General features: G+C 34.3%; 1 protein-coding gene across 1 annotated transcript in view; it reads right to left on the reverse strand.

Annotated features, from left to right (window-relative positions):
• The window catches only part of KIAA0825 (KIAA0825 ortholog), a 248,846-nt gene that overhangs the window by 185,415 nt on the left and 43,190 nt on the right, over positions 1-20,241 (reverse strand). The window contains exons 3-5 of the mRNA XM_066181288.1: positions 19,157-19,296; positions 9,619-9,787; positions 4,229-4,898 (exon numbers count right to left, since the gene is read on the reverse strand). Coding sequence (XP_066037385.1) covers positions 4,229-4,898; positions 9,619-9,787; positions 19,157-19,296 — 979 coding nt within the window. The remainder of the gene's footprint in view (positions 1-4,228; positions 4,899-9,618; positions 9,788-19,156; positions 19,297-20,241) is intronic.

Below are 20,241 nucleotides of genomic sequence, written 5' to 3' on the forward strand. Positions count from 1 at the left end.
ACTGGGGTAAAAGTGTAATACATTAATATTAAAGTAAATCTCTGAAGGTATTTGAATTATTTTCCAGCTAAAAATGTGCTTAGTCAAATCTGCATTACTTTAGTTTGCCTCCAGTCTGCAATAATATTTTTCTTAAAAATAATGAACTACTGCAATTTAGGAACACAATATTTACTGCCTCAGATTTTAAAACCAGAGTTCAGTTACAATTTTAAATGTTTAAGGGTCTCTGGAAATTTCATGACATTTAAAATTATTAAGCCAATCAAGTTGAATATGTTAGACAAAATAAACCCTAAAGCTCTGATTTCTGTTTCATTTTAACCACAGGAAACTAAAAATTAATTAGTTTACATAAGTATTTATACTCTGTTTATATACAAAAACTATATTAATAAAGCCAAAGAAAACCTTCCACTACTACATAAACTATTCATAATTCCATGGGATTTGAGTTTCTTTGGCAGATGTCTTATCACCTGCAAGAGTAGCTGTTTCTTCATCTGACAGACGATGAATTAATATAGGTTAGTCATGCCTGATTAAACTAACTTAACATTTTTGCAAAGAAAGAAATAAGAAAAAGGTTCAGAAGGTAAACCTACAATACACAGACTTACAGCAAATAATTTCTGAGAAACACCACCTTGGAAACTGAAGCAAAAAATTGTAAGAGATAAAAAAACCCTCAGCTGTGTTTCTTTCCATGTTAAGTATTGTCAGCTATTTTTCATACATGTTTAAATACTACATTACATAAACTTTTGAAAGATGCAAATGATTAATATGATAGAAAGTCTGAAACAACAAAATCCCATTAATAACCCAAAAAACTTGAGGGAGTGGGTTGGGAAATATTCCTTGCATATTATTCTAGCAAGTTGGAAACACTGATTATGTTCTGGAAGTACACATAGAAATTATAATTCATGTTATATAAAAAACCTCCTAAAATAACAGCCCAAGTACTATTGGCTGAATCCTGCACTGTTAAAGTAATAAAAGGCACAGATCTAACAGGTAAGAAGATCAAGCTGTAACACAAAACCACCTGCCCCTGCTAGAGCTGGCAACTGAAGATGCTGAGTTCCAAAAATTTGCCTCTTTTCACATGCCATTTTGACAGCTTCTCTGTCAAGCCACACACTTCCTAGGTACTGATAAATGGCAACCATCTCTGTATAGTACTTCACAAATAACTGCTCTAGTACAGAATGAAAAAAAAAGTTAACTCTTTACGTCACAAATAGATTATTATATATGGAATATATTAAAGATAACTCTGTTAAAGCTTGTTATAAACTACCTCTGTTTTCCCAAAAGAAATGGATTGTCTATAGAAAGTTTTCTGAGGTTCTGGCACTGCTTTATTATATTCTGTTGGTTTTTTACCTATGCTGAAAAGTAGGATCAATTACAGTAGTTCTTACAAAAAAACCCCACAACAAATATCAACTAAACACTACATTACCCTGAGGATGGACTAAGCAAACACTAACCTTTCTGTCACCTCTGGGATAACAGTCACAACTGAATGCCCTAGATTAAATGATTTTCATATTCTGAAATATGCTGGTTTGAGGGCTCCCAGAGGACAGAGGCAACATACATCAAAAAATAAGAAACACATCTGTCTTTCAGCTAAGAATAAACTTTCTGTTTTTCCCTCCACATTTATGCACAAGATTCTTTTGATAGTTGACAAACAGGGTATCACTGCCAAGGTAATCTATTAAGGCTGTCTTTTACATAACCTATGTAAAAATAAATTTCCTCTCTAATTTGTGGGAGGCCAACAAAGTACCAGAATTTAAGAGTTCCAAGCAGGAAATGTCACTTGACATTAAGAACTTGTCCACCATTACAAACCTCTTAAAATATTTCCCAAATAGTTATTTCACTGTGAACTGCCTTGTGGAGTTTTTTAATTCTAAAGGAAAGAAAAAGCCTTTTTATAACTTAGTGTGGTACAAATGTAGTATATTCATACATTTATAGGAAAGAAATCTCTTTCCAAAAAACACTCTTCACATACGAGCTCATATGCAAATAAGTTACTCAGTAACAACTGTTTTAGTAATGATACAAGAAAAATTTTTGCTTGAGTTGATGAATAATACCAAATAATAGGCTATGACATGTCCAGAAAATGAAAAAAACCCGAATTCACACTCAAAACTTCACAACTTTCACCACATATTTTGTTTTAGCATTTTGATTACTGATTTCACTATTGGTGCCTTATGGTTTCCCTGCTTGAAACCTGTAAGAGCAGTTTTCTCCAGAAAACTAGTAGGAATAGTAGCAAACCAGTAGGCAAATCAATACCTACTTCCCATACTAATTTCTTGAAGTAAAATAACATGAAGACATGACTATGACAGCCCTGGTGAAGAAAGTAATCCTGAGAATTAAATTACATTAACAAACAGCAATTCTAAACACATTTTATGGGTGCTAAGGAGACAGATGTTGCATCTGAAGTCTGACATTTAATGAATTTTCAATAAAAATTAAAATCTTGTCTAATATTTATGAAATAGAGAAATTATATTCTAATTATTTGCAGAAAATATTTTGAAGTTGCAAGCAAGTCCTAAGATTTACTTTGTTTGGTTTCACCTTCCTCTGTGTTTTTGACTACACAAAAGAAATGTGCACTGGAAATCTGTACTGATAGATGTACTGGCACAAAAACATGCAAAGTCACATCCTGTGACAAAAAAAAATGTAAGCAGAGGAAGTACTGTATTAAAAGATTGAATGACTGTTTTCCTCCATCTTGTAATACAGAGTTAAAGTACAATTGTTCAGAGAGACATATTTGTGATCACTTTAAATCCCATGTTTTAGATGTAAAATGGAGATTACTGAACTTCCCCATATTTGCGAGCTGTTTTGAGACTGAAAGAAAAATTAAGTTACAAACTTCTGTTTGTTACAGGTAATTTTTTTTTTGTCAGTGAATCCTTTCACTGACTCACATCTCACTATGTAATTCAAAAACACATTACTTGTTATTTCATATCTTAACAGTACTCTGACACTACTTCTTTTCATTGTTTCCCACCAACACTGCATCCCACTAGCATATACACTGAACTTCTCATCCTTTCAACTTATTTGTCTGCATGCCTTTTTTCTTGTCTTTCACATGTTCCAGTATTCCTCCATATTTCAGTTTCTGTTGAAAAAATATCTTTGCATTTCTCCCACTGGGATTTTCAGTTGACTTACACTAACACATATGCTGACTTTAAAACTCAGAAGTGTGTAATCTTCTTTATAGACCTGACAAATCATCACCTCACCCATCCTTTCTCTGTACTGCACAATTTAAAGATCTTCTGTTTCCATATTTTTCACATGATTTTAAACTTTTAATATTTTCTGTCTGAAAATCACTTTATGGAAAGCTATGCTTTAAATGAACAGCTCCTGCACAGTGCTCAAAACACTGCATTGAAAAAGTAATTACATACAATTGTGCAATTATGTTATAGAAGTTTCTATTCTGTATTATTTTTTCCAAAGCACTGTTTCTTCCCTTTGAAAATTAGCATGTCAGACTTAAAAACCGCAAAAAGAAAATACAGAAGATAGTACATCAATAACAGATTCCTTTCCCACTTGACATTTCTTGAAACAAATAAAAATAATCCAGGCAGTATTAACTCTAACTTACTGTACTTTCAAAAGACTAGAAAGTGTAAATGGGTTTTTTGTTTGTTCCTTAGTTTGAGAATTAGAATCTGTATAGTAATCTTTTGGGACAGCTCTGATGTGTGAATCAGTATCTCCTTCATGGACACATTACTGTACAGTCTTTCCATAATCGCCTTAAAATGTCTGACAATAAAAAAAAAAAAAAAGTAGGAATAGGAGACTGAAGAGTTTGTGTTTATTTAAATTGGGATTAAATAGTTCTTATTCTAGTACATATTTCAGCAGCTGGAATAAAACAGCCTGAAAAAAATTACTATGACATGACAATGTTATCCAATGGATTATAATAGGATTTTGTTAAATTACATGAGTTACTCCCTCTTACTTTTGCACCACAATTCTGACAGTCTGGAATTCACTGCAGTAATATGTTTAAAACATAAAGCTGTTATTACTAAATTTGGGTCTCCCTCTTCACAGAAAATAATCAAGTATATTAAAAAAAAAGTAGCATAATTAAAATAATATCTAACTGCAAAGAATATAAAATAAGACTACTAACCCACAGCGTGAACTGTTCCTCTATGCTTCTTTGAAATCTTGTTTGCTTTAACGATGTGTAGAGCATTTTCTTTGAACTGCAGCTCACAAAGTCTTTCAAGAAGAACTGTCATTTCTTCAGTGATGGTATCCAGGTAAGTTTCATTAATAAACTTTAATGATGAAGATGGACCAATAGTTCCACTTAGGATATACAAATCTTCTTTGATCATTGTGCACAGCTTGGGTATGGAGCTTTGGTAACCATTAACCACCTTATCAAAATTTGTTTCACCACAACTAGACAAAATACAGTTCTGTAGAAGATCACTAACCAGTTTACTCTGCATATTTTGATACTTCATTAAGACTTCTGATTTGGGATAAAGAAACAAAAGCTGCTGTACACACTGAGTTTTAAACTCCATTTGTTGTTGCAAAGCATTAGTGTTTGTTTCTTCTTGACTTTGCAGTCTATTTACTAAAAATTGTCGAAGATGAAATCTCACATCATCCCAAAGACATTTCACATCCACAGCTGAATCATCCTGAATGGTATGAAGGGAAGATGTTAACTCAAACGACGTCCTGCTTGCAGTACAGGGAAATGAGACACCACACTGACTAGAGAGATCCAGAAGGAAGTGAAGTAGCATCTCTTCTTGATTTTTCTCATTTTTCAGCAAGCTTTGCTAACAAAGGTAAATCAGACGATATTTTAGAAATTTCTGATAATTCCAGTTTATTAAATGAACAGCTTCATACTAGAGTAAAAACTGTGATTATCTTAACAGCAAATAAGATATGTAAGCAACAGAAATCATAAAATCTATGGAAAACAGGATTTATTTGTGAATTAATTTTCTTGTCTACCTCTGCCAACAACTCACATTCATCTTCTCATCTTCCTTATATCCCCAACCTCTTTTCTCAATCAATTCTAGACCACAGTTCAAAGGAAACAGCAGTGTTTTGTTGTCACAGAATGTTTTAAAGAAAACTGTATGAAAAAATTACTGAAGATTTACACAGATGACAGGTTTTCTCATAAAACCAAGCAAAGAATTTATAAAATGGTCACTTTCTATGGCTCAGCAGGCAATCATCAAAAAGACTATTCTAAGGATAAAAAAGTCCCAGGACTCCCTAAAGAGCTAAAACTGAAAACTTGTTAAATATTAAAGGGCCTTAGATCACACGGGAAAGAAAAATAAGAAGCTGTGAGTCCCATCAAACCAAGATGCAGACTGATATATTAGTGACCTCCATGTACATCTATGCTGCATGGGTTGGAGAAGGCAGTTGCTTAACAAAGCAAGTGCAACCACATGGCTCCTGTTCCTTCTTCATTTAAGTCTGAAGAGTTCTTTCTCAGTCCAGGGCTAGGATCTCTGTCCTTAGAGCTGCTTCAGCTTCAAGAGGTCATGCAGCTAATGGCAGCTCCTCTTGTCAGAGCACAATACTACCATCACAAGAAAATTGGGTGAAACTGATGTTATTCTTGATTTTCTTAGTTTCAGTAGGAAAGCCTTAAGTGGATGAGAATCTAGAAGCCCTCTCACCTGCTTCTTCATTTCCCATTGCTTCTCTCCAACAGAGAAAAGCATTGTGGCAAACTACCTCAGGGGGGTTCATTCTAGTCATGTCCTTTATCTGGGTCTCCATCATAGTTTCATCCTAGCCAGCAAACAAACCCCAGGCAGCCACTTGCTCACTATATTATCAACTCTGTGTTCATCATAAATCCAAAACATAGCCTCATACTAGACACTTAAAACCAGAACAGTCTCCAAGTCATACTCCATCCTATAAAGACAGTCCGGTAAAGAAACTATTGCTACCTTCCACCTTCAGCATTGCTGATTTACTTAACTTATAATATTTGAAGAAATTATTAGTTTTATTTCTGTTCCCATTTTGAAAGAGAGGTAATTTTTTCAAGTTTGAGTCTGGTACAGAAATTACCACTTCTGAATGGTAAATATTAAATTTTTCCCATGTAGCAAGCATTTATCAGTAGATAATTATGCTTCAGAGTCACAAAAAAAAATTAAATTCAGAACTCCTATTCTTTGTTCTGGATGTTTCTAACCTGTTACATACCTTAGAAGGTTTACCTTTCTGTTGCCCTCTACTGTGACCAGAGTTTCTTGACAAAAATTAAAAAGAAAAAACAACAAAACAAAACAAAACAAAACAGAAAAAACAAAACAAAACAAAACAAAACAAAACAAAAAAACCACACACAAAACTCCCCAACTAAACCACAAAAACAAACAAACAAATAAACAAACAAACAAACAAAAAAAAAAAAAAAAAAAAAAAAAAAAAAACCAAAAAAACAGAACAAAACACTTTCACTACAGTACCTAACTCTGAATAACAGACTGGAAGCATGATTGCCTCATAAAGAAAGTCTTAAAAATAACAGACTATCTATTTTTCTTCCATTTTAGATCTTTCTTTCAAAATAATTCTTATTAATTTATCTTACTTACAAGCAGGAAAGATATGGAAGACAGTATAATAAAGGAAATTATCAGTTGAATATCATCCTACAAAAGCATGTGCATGTAATAGAAATATCTGCAACTGGTTCAATCTTAAATCATACATATCTAAATGGATATACATAATACTGATCAGATTTTCTTTTATTGAATTACAGCATTAAAAAGAGGAGCTTGCAGATGCCATTTTAGACTTTGTGATTCTCAGAAAGAGTATCTGAAGTGAACTTTGAAGCTCTGAATATGTCATCAAGTGTCTTTACACATTGCTTATATTAATATAGGCTTTTTAATTTAAAAAAATAAGCTACAAAAATATAGCAAAAGGTGATGCCAACACTATTCAAGAGGAAAAGATCCAAATTAATATCAAAATGTTTTGGAGAAGGATAAAAACTTCCCTTTGGAGCACAAAAAGTTAGTGACAATAACATGCAGAAAACCAGTTGCAGACTACCAACTGGATTACTGCCTAGTATGGACAATTACCTACCATATCAGTAAACAAGTATAGTAAGATGAAGGCTTGGTTAAAAAGAGAATCTGCCATTATTTCATCAGGAACAGAATTTAATTACAATGTATTACTGCACATATTAAGCTTTTAAAATATTGAGTTACAAGACAGTACACAGAATGACAGATTTTTACATATAACATTTTCAGGTTCATGAAGAAATTCTCAATATTTTCATAAGAATTTACAAATGCATGGTAACAATAATAACCCTAAATAAAGCACCCCAGGCAAAGCCCAAAAAGAACTTTGTACTGTTTTTCAATTGCCTCAGCAGCTTAAAAGATAAACAAAATTCCTAACAAATTAAACACACATAATAAATGTTAAGAATGAATGGGAATATTGTCCTGAAGTAGAAACAAGGTTCATGTTACTGAATATGAATTCTATATACTTAATTAAAAGCATGCAAGAAGAAATTATCTTATTAGTTCAATGGATAGAGATATAAATTGAAGAAAGGTCAGCTAATAATAATCTCATTAATGCTGAATATTACTGAAAATAGTTTACTGCAGACCTGTTTATGGAACTGAAGATTATCTACTGTGAATATAACTTCTTACAGACAGACTGCAGTACGGTCAGTACTAGAGATACAGAGAGACAGTACAGATACACTTTTCATCTGTAATCCCATCTACACAACAGGCTGGATTATCTAAGAAGCCAGAAACCTGGAAACAGTGATGTGAAAGTTGCTGAGCTCCAAAAATGTTTTCACGATAAACTGTGCAGAATTGAGACTTTCAGGCTTCTCACTTTGCTGTTTAGCAACCTGCCACAGAGCTGTTCTCAAGGCTTAACCGGATACTACAGCTCACAGCAAGACTGTCATGCAGTTAGTAAGCTCCTGGGAAGCTGGATAGCTAGAAAGCACGCTTTGTGTAAGATGGGGACATTTTAGTGTTTTCCAAACAAATGCCGCCATCTGGTGTTCAGGCATATGGCATGACTAGACCTTGGAGCAGGAAGTAAGTAGGGAATGGACACAAATAAGTCACCAGTGCCATGCCACCTTCTGAGGGAATTCAGTAAGGATCTAAGCGGACTAAGACGAACAACAAAACACTCTTGAAAGCAAGAACTTCACAGTCTGCTTTTTCTGGGAGTCTCTAATTTCATTTAGATCAAGTATGACACATAGCAGTCTCTGACACCCTTGAATGGGATAATTATTAATAGCAATATTCATACTGATCATTTTTGTCAGAAGTGTACAAAATCACTCTTCACCACATGAACATTAAAGACCTGGTGTCTCTAAAACACAGGTCAATGTCCAGTGGAATCAATGGTGACTGAAAGAGCAACAAGAGTTCTAAGAGTTAAAAGAACCCAAGAGATGATTTTACGAAGCTTGTGCTCCAGCCAGAGAAAACACTCCACTTCTCTACAGTGCTCCTCTTCGATTACAGGTAATCTTGGCCTGAAGTTGTTCATGGTCTACAACTAAACCATGACACAAAAGTGACAAAGAATAATCACTGGATACTGTTTATTTGTTTTGATCTCACATACTTGTATCAAATGCACACATATATATATTTTATATATAAATTTGAAGACCATCATTTTCTGAGGGATCAACCTTCACTTATCTTGCCAATTCAATTCTGTTTCCACACACACATTCAAATGTAAGCCTTTAATAAAAAATTTGGATAAAAATACTCTCTAAAATGATGGTACTTTTAATTGAAGTGAAATTTGATTTCTGGTTCCATCTAGTTGTATAACTTGGTAGAACTAAGAAAGCAGCTCCCACATTTCTCATTGGGAGCTCCCACATTTCTCATTGGGAAGTATAGAATCAGAATCATTTGAATTGAAAGAGACTTTTTTTAAAGCTCGTTTAGTAAAATCCTCCTACAATAAACAGGGACATCTTCAACCTGATAAGGCTGCTCAGAGCCCAGTACAACTTGGCCTTGAACATTTCCAGGGATAGGGCATCTACCACCTACCCCTCTAGCCACATAGTAGGTAGGAAGTTTATGCTTAAATAAAGCATAAAGGATAATAACATATATTAGATGAGTTAAATTCATACTGATACAAGTGAAGAACATGCAGTAACAATAACAGCCTCAGTGCAGATAGTAACTTCCAGTGTTTCTTTTACCAAGGTGTTTTACAAAACAATCCAAGCAGTGGTGAACATATGGTAGCATCTGTGAAAATAATTTGTTCCAAGTTTGTCTATTTAAGGCATGATCAAAAGGAAACACAACACCCTGCTGGAGACGTGAATTTATGAACTACATTCACAACAGTAAAGAGTGAAATAAGAAAAATAATTAAACTCACCCACCCACTCTCCCACCTCCAATTGTACAACCAACTTTGCAACATTACAGTCTTTAATAAATTTCTTTTTACCAAGGTCTTAAGGAACTCCAGCAGCTCTCCATAGTCTGTAGAAGAAGGTCTGAGAGAACTAAAATTGCAGTTATTTAGCCACTGAATGCAGTCCGTTGTGCTTTGTAGTACTTCATCAGTATGTATTTCATTTATGTCTGATTGCAAGTCCTTAAGACACTTCTCTATGCTAAAAAGAAAGAAACAAAGAAAAGTCACAGGATTTTTCTTCATCATTTGGAGACAAAAGTATTTTATATACTACGTATTTTAAAAAGAAAAGCTACTTAAAATCAAGGTAACACTAGTCCTTCTTTTGCATGGATTATGCTACCCTCACTAAATAAGACCTGAATTTGCAGAATTAACAATTAAGTACTGTTGAGCTAGAGCTAAAAAAACTTCCTTCAGGCCAGACTTTACCATCCTCAGCAAGAGTATGTATGGCTTCACTTTCAAACATTCTTTTTAATCAAGTAGTTAATGAATAAGACATTCCAACATAATATCTGGTCCTTGGTGCTTAATTAGTTAAAGCAGAGACTATAAACTGAATCAACTACTGCATTCAAAGGTGAAGGCGTCATTTTGCTCCTTTAGCAATTAGCAGTTGTTTTATAAAATGGAACATATATTATTAACTTCTTAAAGACGCATTGGCATCACAGAAAATGTGCAAAAGAATTTTAGAGCCAGTTGTGCTGTGAAAGCAGATATTTTCTTTTTTTGTTTTGTCATTAGAATATTTGAAAGAAAATAGACTTTGTTTTTAAGGAGCTGATCCACTCCTTAACATTCATCTAGAATCATGACTCTTTTTACAATATCAGATGTGTCTGTTGGTTTATTACAGTGATTTCTGTTGCAAAGATCACAAGAACAATTGAATATCCAGAGTTGTTTTATTTCTATTTGTCTGGACACTTAGGTGAAAACAAAACAAAACAAAACAAATCCAAAACAATCTAACTCTATTTATTTTCGTACAAAACCACTATTTTGGTATCTCATTTCTAAATTTTTTTTCAAAAGCAATGTTTAATATTTTATACAGTTTCAGTTAGAAAAATAGAATTTAGATCTAGGCAAAACTAGGTTTAATAGCTCAGCAGTGAATTCCAATTCTAAACTTCACAAAACATTGGCAAGTATATTTTTAGCCTGCAAAATCTGTTCTCAGGACTATGAAAGTAAATGCTTTCTTCATAAACCTAAGCTCCTGGGACACTATGGAAGCCTCTTATTGTGGTGTGCTGATGTATCTCAAACATACCCAAATAGATTACAGCACTGTGCAATATAAAGGACACTACTATTGTTAAATCTGTGCCAATCTACTACTATTATGAATGAATTTTTACACTTTTCTTTGACATATGAATCTGTAAGCAAGGTAATAAACTACAAGTCATGAAGAAGCTACAGCCTTCTCAAGATCAGACATTTTGGTAATTGGTCCCAATACTGATAAGGGGATTAAATGGATAGACTTCAGTGCCACTCCCCTGCTCCTTACCTCCCTCACAACTATAAATCACGATAACTATGTTCATTTTATTTAAACCTTTTTTCCTCCCAAAATAAACATTTAATTAGGACTAAAGCTATTTTTGATTGAATAAACATCGTTTAATCCTGTTTAGTTACAGCATACAGAATACTGTAGGTAAACAAGGTCTCACAACCACTGCTGCATCTTAGTAAGAATTTTGTCGACACTCAGTAATACAAGAATATGGTTAATTATAGCTACTTACTGCTTTACATTAATTACATGAATTAAATATTTAGGAATTTGGTTACCAAAAAAAAAAAAAAAAAAAAAAAAAAGGTGTATTATCTGAGTTTAGAAAGCAAGCATATTGAGTAAAAAACTTCTGCTAAATATGATTAAAATTATTCTCGTCACCTAGGCTGGTAACAAAAACTTTATAATTTCATATCAGTGTAGGTGGAATGAGACTTTGATTTCCTCATTTAGAAAAGAAATTTGCAAAAGTTTCAGAAACTGCAGACAAAAATAAAATTTTGATGTGAAAAATATGTTTAATGTTTTTAATTATTATTATTCCTAAATGTGCAATTTTTAAAAACCATATAAAGTGCTAAATTTATTTTTTCCTGATAATATTTTTTCATTAAGTGCAAATGTATTTTTTTTAAGTTAAGAGCAGCAAATTAGCTCCTTTTATGAACATACGGAGGCATTAATCCAGATTATGTCAACTGACATTATGTACATACTATAGGTGTACAAATTAACCAGCCCTCAATAATTTTTTTTCCACAGATGACTCAGCCTTTTTTTTGGAACCTGTGGAACTTTTCAGACACAAACAGAAAAAGAACAGTCACCAAGCTACTAAGGAAGGAGTGGAATGCAAAATCTCAAAAAAACCCACCAAAAAACCACAACCCCCCCCCCCCCAAAAAAAACCCCAACAAAACAAACAAACAAAAAAACCCTTTCTCTGTAGCAAAGAACCCTGATAGTTATGCTTGTATGTTTGGGGGGGTTTTTTATGTTGACTGATTTTTCAAGAAACAAATCTTTAGTCTCCCACAAGTAGCACCTTGAGCCTTTGTGGGCACATATTTTTTTGTGGCTACTACTACTAGCATACCTTTATGCAAGTGAAAATTATTTCACTGAAACACCCTCTTCTTCTTACAGCAGAGTGTTTGCAGTTCTTTAACAAACCAAAGCAAAGATGTATTATACTATCCGTGTCCACACTGGAGTGCTTTTATGGAGAAACATTTGGTAAGTACCTGCACTGCAGAGAGACAATCTCAATATAAGAACCCTTTTGTGCTCTTATTTATTAAGGTAATGATAGTTTTTACAAATAACCTAATCATCTGAGTGAATGCTTTTAAGTGGCTTCATCAGTGGACAAACAGTTTAAAAAGTACTGTAATGCAACAGACAGTGTAAGCACTATTATACTATCATACAACATCATACAACATTATTTTGAAAAGTACAATCTCAGAATAAGAGTTGCCGTCTCCATAAATCATTTTCCATTGCCTAAGATTATTGTAAGTTGAAGTATAATCTCCTAACCCCTTTCAATTTCTAACAAGCACATTTCAATTTATTTCATCTAGCATAGGGAGCAGCCATAAAATGACAATGATATCGGTTAAATTAAACTGCTAAGCTATAAAGTGAAATTATCTTTTAACCTCATGTCCCTCACTCTTAAGATCCTTATTTTCATGGAAACACAGCATTAGAATCAGTTTATATGTCTTTTATTCAAAACAGACTGTTTTAAAATAAATTAAATCATTGTTTGCACTGCTGCTGAAGATGTAAGCAGTGTTATAAAACTACTGTTAATACTCATTGAAAAGCTTGACTGCTAGAGGTATAGGGCATTTGTAAAACAAAAAAAAAAAAAAGTCATATCATTTGGAAATCTGTGTATCAGATGACCTACTGTGAGTAGTAAAAAAATTCAGAGAAACACTTTTAGCAGTATAATTCACTTAGACAGTTTCACTGTTAAACTTTCTCTTGATTTTGACGCCTAAGATGTAAACCAAAGACACAGCACCTGGTTAAAAAACTTTGAAAACTATTGCATAGCTCTTGTTTAAATTTAGCTACTTACAAAACATATCTACTCTAACTGTAAAGCAACATTGTGTCATTGAAACCAGAAGAAATAGAATGGTGATGACTTTTCTACACTTTAGCAAGAGAAAGTAACTCTGCAGGTTAACCATTTAAGAATAGTCAGTTCAAACCGGACCACTGCCCGCCCACCTTTAATTTCCACTCTTGTTTTAAAAGCTTGAGATATTTCAGTCACAAGATGGAAGGGTTTTTTTAGTAAGTTATTTCAGAAGACAGGCAGTAGAACAGGAGTTCTTCAACTCCATTGACCAAAACATAACAGTGACAAATAAGGGTATCAACACCCTTATCATCTTATATATGCTCATTTGAAATGAAATGGGATACTTTGCAGGGCAGTCAAAGATCTGATTACAGCTTCTGTAGAAGTAGATGACAGCTGATTAACCACCTAAGGTACTGACACAGTGATAATTTGCTGAACATTTGAGTAAAGAAACAATGTGTCAATAAAACAGCCATTTCCTGAGCAACTGTGTTGCCCAGCTAGCAAGTTGATATGGAACAACTAACCCTGACTCAGTGATTATGCACAAAGACAACACAGTCTGCACAGGAAAAAAATTTCATTTCTTTCTCAGTTTATTTACTTACTCCTAGCAATTGGTCCAGTAAAGTGATTGGACAATTACTATTCTGACAAAGATTTTAATAACATTGCTCTAATATCTTTACAGGCATCAAATTCTCAGGTAAACACTAAAGTAATACATTTGTACAACAAGTCCGTTACAGTCACCCAAAAGAGTCAAATTTGAAAGCTGTGATAAATATTAGGTCCAAGTAAAACTGATAAAATCTTTTTTCTTTTTTTTTTCCCCTCTAAAATTTGCCCTTATTTTGAAATTCTCACAAATATTCAACCACTCTTGGAGTTTTGGTTGGAGGTGCTAAGATCTTGACAAATCTCTTGACTAACAGGAATGTGAGGCAAACTGCTTACTGGAAATTCCAGAGCAGAACAAGCCAAGATTTTCTTCAAAATAAAACAGAACGATAACTCCTGCAGCACATCTCAGTTTAAAAACACATAAGCCCTTGCACATGGCAGTTCTGATACTGGAAAACAGAAAGAGATAGTTTGACTTAACATCCTCCATTCCTTTGTCGCAAAGTTTTGATATTGGTAAGCATTTCTTGGCAAATCAGCAAAGTTAAGATCAACAGCTGGATCATGTCATACTAACATCCTTACTGAGACACCTTCCGGATCTACGATTCACAAGGTAAAATTCTTTTTATTTCTCAAAAAATTACCATAATTTATATCAAACAGTGATGAGGAAAGATGCAATGCTATAAGCATTTACTAGTATTGACCTCCTTGCAGCCCTTCAAAATAGACCTTCAAAATCCTTATGACTAAAGTACTGTTAATTAGGTCAGGTTGAAGTTTGTCATGGATTGACACTGGTTAGCACACCACACACCCACGAAAACAGGAACAAAGGGCTCTTGACTTCAGGATTGTGAGAAAACACTCTAAGGGCAAAACAGGCTCAACTTAAAGGTATAAAATAAACTTACTATTAACAGAGTCAGAAGAGGATAATGAGGGGTAAAATAAGCCTTTGAAACACCTTTTCTCCTCCAGCTCCTCTCTCCTTCCCACTGACAGCACAGGGAGACAGGGCATGGGGGTGTTTGGTCGATTCCTCACCCAAAATTTTCCTTCCGTTTGCTTAGGGAGAGAAGCCTCTCTTCTAGTATGCCATGGGGACATTCCCATGGGAGACAGCTCTCTGTGAACTTCTCCAGTGTGGTTCCAATTTCACGAGTAGCAGTCTCACCCAACCTGCTATAACATGAGCCCCTCCCATGGGCAAAACAGTTTTCCCAAAACTGCCACGGTGTGAGCTACTAATTCATGAGGTGAAGCCCTACAAGGATAAGCTGCTCTAGTTTGGAAGCAAAAGCCCTCTTTACTCTGCCTCTGGAAACAAGGGCCCTCTCCCTCTGTTTGGGTCTCCCACTGGATTACAGCTTTTTTTAGCATCCACCCACTCCAGCATGAGCACTTTTCCCCAAGGCTGTGACTAAATCTCTGCATCCCTCCCATTAATTTCATGGATTACAGGGAGATATTTTGCCTCTCCACGGCTTAAGGAGAAATGTCGACTCCAATGCTTGGAGCACCTCCTCCCCCGCTTTCTTTTCACTGACTTTGGTGCCGCCATGTTGTCTTTTTCCACGTCCTCACTTCCTCCTCTTTCTCTGACTACGACAAAAGCCTGCTGCTCTTAAGTACCATTGCCAACAAATTCTACCTGTTTAAAGACTTCTGCAGGATCTCACAGTGCTGAGAAGTTGATTTTGTGTAGGTTCTATGAGGGGGAATTGCTTGCCATGTTTCCGCTGCTGGCCACACAGCCCAGCTGCCACTACAGGCAGTGCGGCTGCCATGGCACTGCTGCCATTCAACAGCTCTCTTCACGTGGGGCACTGAGGAGGAGAAGCCGCCATCACTGCCCCTGCCCTTCCACTTGCATCATGGCTGGTTAGGGACAGCCAGGCAGGCAAAGCTCGCTGTGGGCTGTGCTGAGATGGTGGCAGCCACATGGCTGCATGTGCAGTACTGAGATGGTCCTGGCAGTGGCACCTTGCTACCCCTGAGAAAAACTGCTCCTATGTGGATTTTCGTCTTAAATATGTCATCACAGAGGTATTACCAACTTCTCTAATTGGGCCAGCAGCATGTCCATCTTCAGAAACATCAGAGATTGGCCCTCTTGGACATTGTGGAAGCTTTTAGTAGCTTCTCACAGAAACCACCTCTTTGGCTCCCCTCCCCGGCAAAAAAACAACCAGGCTGTGTTAAATCAACACAAAGTTTATTAGATTGAAGTCAAATTAGACATTTGTTGAAAAGCCTCACAAATTTATAGTTTCCAGGGTGCTGTGGAGAAACAATTATTATTGAATAATTGTGTTGAATTCTAAGCAATTGTACTGTTGATAAAGACCTAGAATATCTCCCACTGTCCTACAGTCTCATAAAATCTTGTTGCTTTATCAGAACTAAAACGTAGCACTCATTGAATACAAAACTGAATACACGAATAAAAATCAACTGCTGAGGAGACCTCATGCTTAGCAATCACTTCAAGTTAAGAACTACAGACTTGGTTTCAAGCTCTGTACCATATTTCCTGCTTAGAAGTATTAAATATAAGCTGCAAGTTTAGTTCTGTGGATTGTTCATAAATGAAATGTTAGTAATTCTCTAAACTACCAATTAGGAAAAATAATCCTAATACTCAGGTTTGATAAGCAGTGAAAGTCAAATAAATGTGAAATGAAAGAATGAAGAAAAAAGGCCAACCCGATGAATACAACTTTACACTTCAGAATAACCTTCAGACTACCCCTGTACCCAAAACTGGCCAGCAACAATAGTTTTGAGAGTTCACATTCCCCTGCTTCTATAAACTGATGTAAAAATAAACTTGATATTCAAGTGTAATAAGAGCTCTGTTACATAATAGTGAATGAATGAACCACTTACAACATCAAAATTTGCATATAAAATAATGGCACACAGATGGCCTTTTTTGTTGTTGTTATACCACCAAATACAATCCGTACAGTACAAAAATACAGAAGGTAATTCAACAGCTGAAAACCATATCTGATTTGTCATGTCACACAATTTTATAAAACCTATTCAGTTAGTAGGCAATAAATGAGCAATCAAATTATACACTCTTGCCTCATAATTTTTTACACAATATTTTATTTTTAAATATATATATATATATATATATGATGTATACTATTATGTTCATTCTCTGTGGTCTAATAAAAGCCTAAATCTACCTGATCAAAAATGGATTGTATCACTGTATCACATTGAGCTGCTCTTATCATACCATTTACAAAGATCAATAGTAATGTGAAAACTATTTCATTCTATGCTACTTCTAATATACTAGCAATAAAAGACCTCTTTTTAATTTAAAAGTCACATCAGCTGCTGTCCATCTTATTTCAAACTCTCTCAATTTCTGAAACTAACATACTTCAGGAGCAAAATGGCACCTGGTAACTACAGAGCTGCTTCCTGTTTTTCCTTGCGAAAATAAGGTTACAGCTAGCTTAAGTGTCAATTCAGCAAAACACAAAACTTCACCTGACGTGCATTGCTGTGTATCACATCCTAATCCAGTTCCCTGCTCTCTTTTAATAAAATATCATTTGGATCTTACAAAACTTATCCTGAAAGGTCCCACTAATTTGTAAAACTTGATAGGTAAGACGGTGACAATCAGCCTTCTTCAAGACATACAAACACCTCCACTGTGATGAAGTTAATGTAAAATGTAACATAGAATGTTAAGTGGCTATAAAGTACCAGAATGAACAGCTGGCTTCTGTTCCCATAGTCAGATGTTTTCTCAACAAGCAGCATAGGGTTTTCACACATTAAAACAAAAAATAGTAGTGATGCATTCATTCTAAAGGTTCACTTTGAGAATAATCTTCCTAACTCTCAGGATATCTCTGCACAATGACAACAAAATCACTTTTATTTGGTAGCTGAAGAGGTGACAGCCAAAAATGTTTTTTATGCTAAAAATGCTGATGCTGTTTTTTCCAGATACACAAGACCATAGACACTCGAAACGTAATTACCTGAGTAATTAACTATGTTATGACATCAACTAATCTCTAAGTATTTACATTTCACTCATGTCAACAGCTGGACAACTCTAACATGAAATTGTATTATGCAGTGGTCCGTAACAGCATATTTACCAGATCTTCACTAATATTGCCACCATGGGATTATTAATATTGCAAGTATTTAGTAAACACTAAGTTTTTAAATGAAAATGTGAGACAGGAGTACTAGAAATAACCCCCTCGTTAAACCTCGTATCATCACCAATATGACAATAATTGAGAAATTATCTAAGTCAGTGTTCAGCAAAGTATGGTAATCATTTATTTCCATCCTTCCAGAAGCTGTTTGGGAGCAAAGACCTCTGACAAATATGGGCTACAATAAAATGATACAATCTTAAAAGAGATGTCATGAAGGATGTTCTTTGAAATCATACAACTCTCTATAAGATGTACTGTTATCCAAAGGTAAATATTTTCAAAACTTAATATAAAAGCTTGCCATTTGTTATATCTCTGACTGTACACTTATCTTTTTTAAAAGGACAAAAACTTTACTTGCTAAAGGGCATCTTTCACTGATGAAAGTATCACAAAGGTACTGAAGAGTTAAGTTACAAATAAGGCACAGAACCCCAAGCTGATTGTTTCATATTCATGCAAAAAATCTGCATCAACAACAAACTTTTCTAGTACTCCACTGCTTCTATAACACTGATTTTTGGAAATCCATATGTTATAACGAAGTGGACAAAGAAATATATTATAAATTGTAGTAAGAAAATGTGTAATTCTAGCACAAGAGTTTTAACTGAAATAGTAAAACAATGGATCATATAAGAAAAAAGACACATCTATTAACTTAATTCATTTTTCTACTTCCATAGAAACGCTTGAAGAACACAGTGAGTTTTGCTTTTTGTCAAATTCTGTACTTCTAGTCAACAAAAATTTATCTCATTAGTAGGAAATTCTTTCTCATAGTAGTAGAAAATACAACAGTCATGGGAATTCACATTTTCATCCTTCACTATCACACCTACTGCAACAGAACCTAAGATAAGGACGACACAACGGTTAAAAATAGCATAGAGAGAAAGACTATAGCACAATAATTATATGGCACTAAAAACTGTTAAATGCTCGAGTGGTTAAAATAAAATTACTGCTGAAATATTTCTCAGAATTTTAACCTACTACTAGAAAATAAAGGTTAGTTAAGCCACATTTCTTCACAAATGCAATTACTTCCACTAGTATTTTGGATACAAATAAAATACTCTTTACCTGGAAGAGTTGTTCTTTATTTTTTCATCAAGATCACTAAGGATTTGTTGAAATTCCAATTCTCCAGGGAGGATGTTTAACAAACAGTCTAAATTGGAAGAATCAAAAGAATACTCTCCTCCCCATTCCATTTTTAGAATCTGTAAAACAAATACAGCAAAATGGTTAAATAATGGAAAGATGCAGACTAGAAGTACCAAAATAAACAACATCTAGTTCTTTGGAGATATTAGATTATATAACAACATAAATATTAGATTAGTATGCTTCTGCACAGTCTGCTACGGAGGGAAACCAGGAAAGCAAATGTTGAGATAAGTTTCATAGTATCTTGAATTTCTTTAGTTCAAAGAAATCAGTTCTTTTACCTCAATCACAGCAGTAGCTTTTTTTTCTTTTAAGACTTAGAAAGAAAATTCTCACTACTACAAATGGAAACTAAAAATAAACATATTACACAGTAAACTTATTTTCTGTATACTTATAATTTCTGTCCAAGGGGTAACTGCTTTCTCGAAAGTCAGCACATCATTGCAAATACATGCAAACATAAAAATCCAGACTAAACCAAGCTTCATGTTGCTTGTACTCATTTTGCTAAACACAGGTCAAATCCAGCAGCCTATTCAAACTAATACACTACCTTTGTGTCTTTACATCAGAAGATAAGCATTAGTAGGTTCTTTTTTTCCTGTTTTCTAATTTTTTCTCCTCTTTTGGAGAAAAAATGAAATTGATGTCACCATCAGTGATGACTTACTACCAAAATTAAGAAAAATATTATATAAAAACTGGAACCTTCTTAATAACCAGTATGTATCAAGTCTACTATTTAGTATGTCATATTTAATATTATCTATATTGCAGCAACAACAAGAGGAACAAACATAGTATTCAGATGCACAGAGTTTGGGCAACAAAATATAATAAATACATTCTTTTTCCTGCAAGCAATATTCTTTTACAAAGCAAATATAGTGTGGTTATTATCTAGAGTCACTACTAGAAAAAATAGATTGAATTTTTCTAAGTGAACTGTCTACAAAAAATATGTTTTAAAAGAACATCAGAGATTTAAGATGCAA

This window comes from Chamaea fasciata, unplaced genomic scaffold (assembly GCF_029207755.1).
Source record: "Chamaea fasciata isolate MVZ Bird 193981 ecotype frontalis unplaced genomic scaffold, bChaFas1.0.hap1 SCAF_4, whole genome shotgun sequence".
Taxonomy (NCBI): domain Eukaryota; kingdom Metazoa; phylum Chordata; class Aves; order Passeriformes; family Sylviidae; genus Chamaea; species Chamaea fasciata.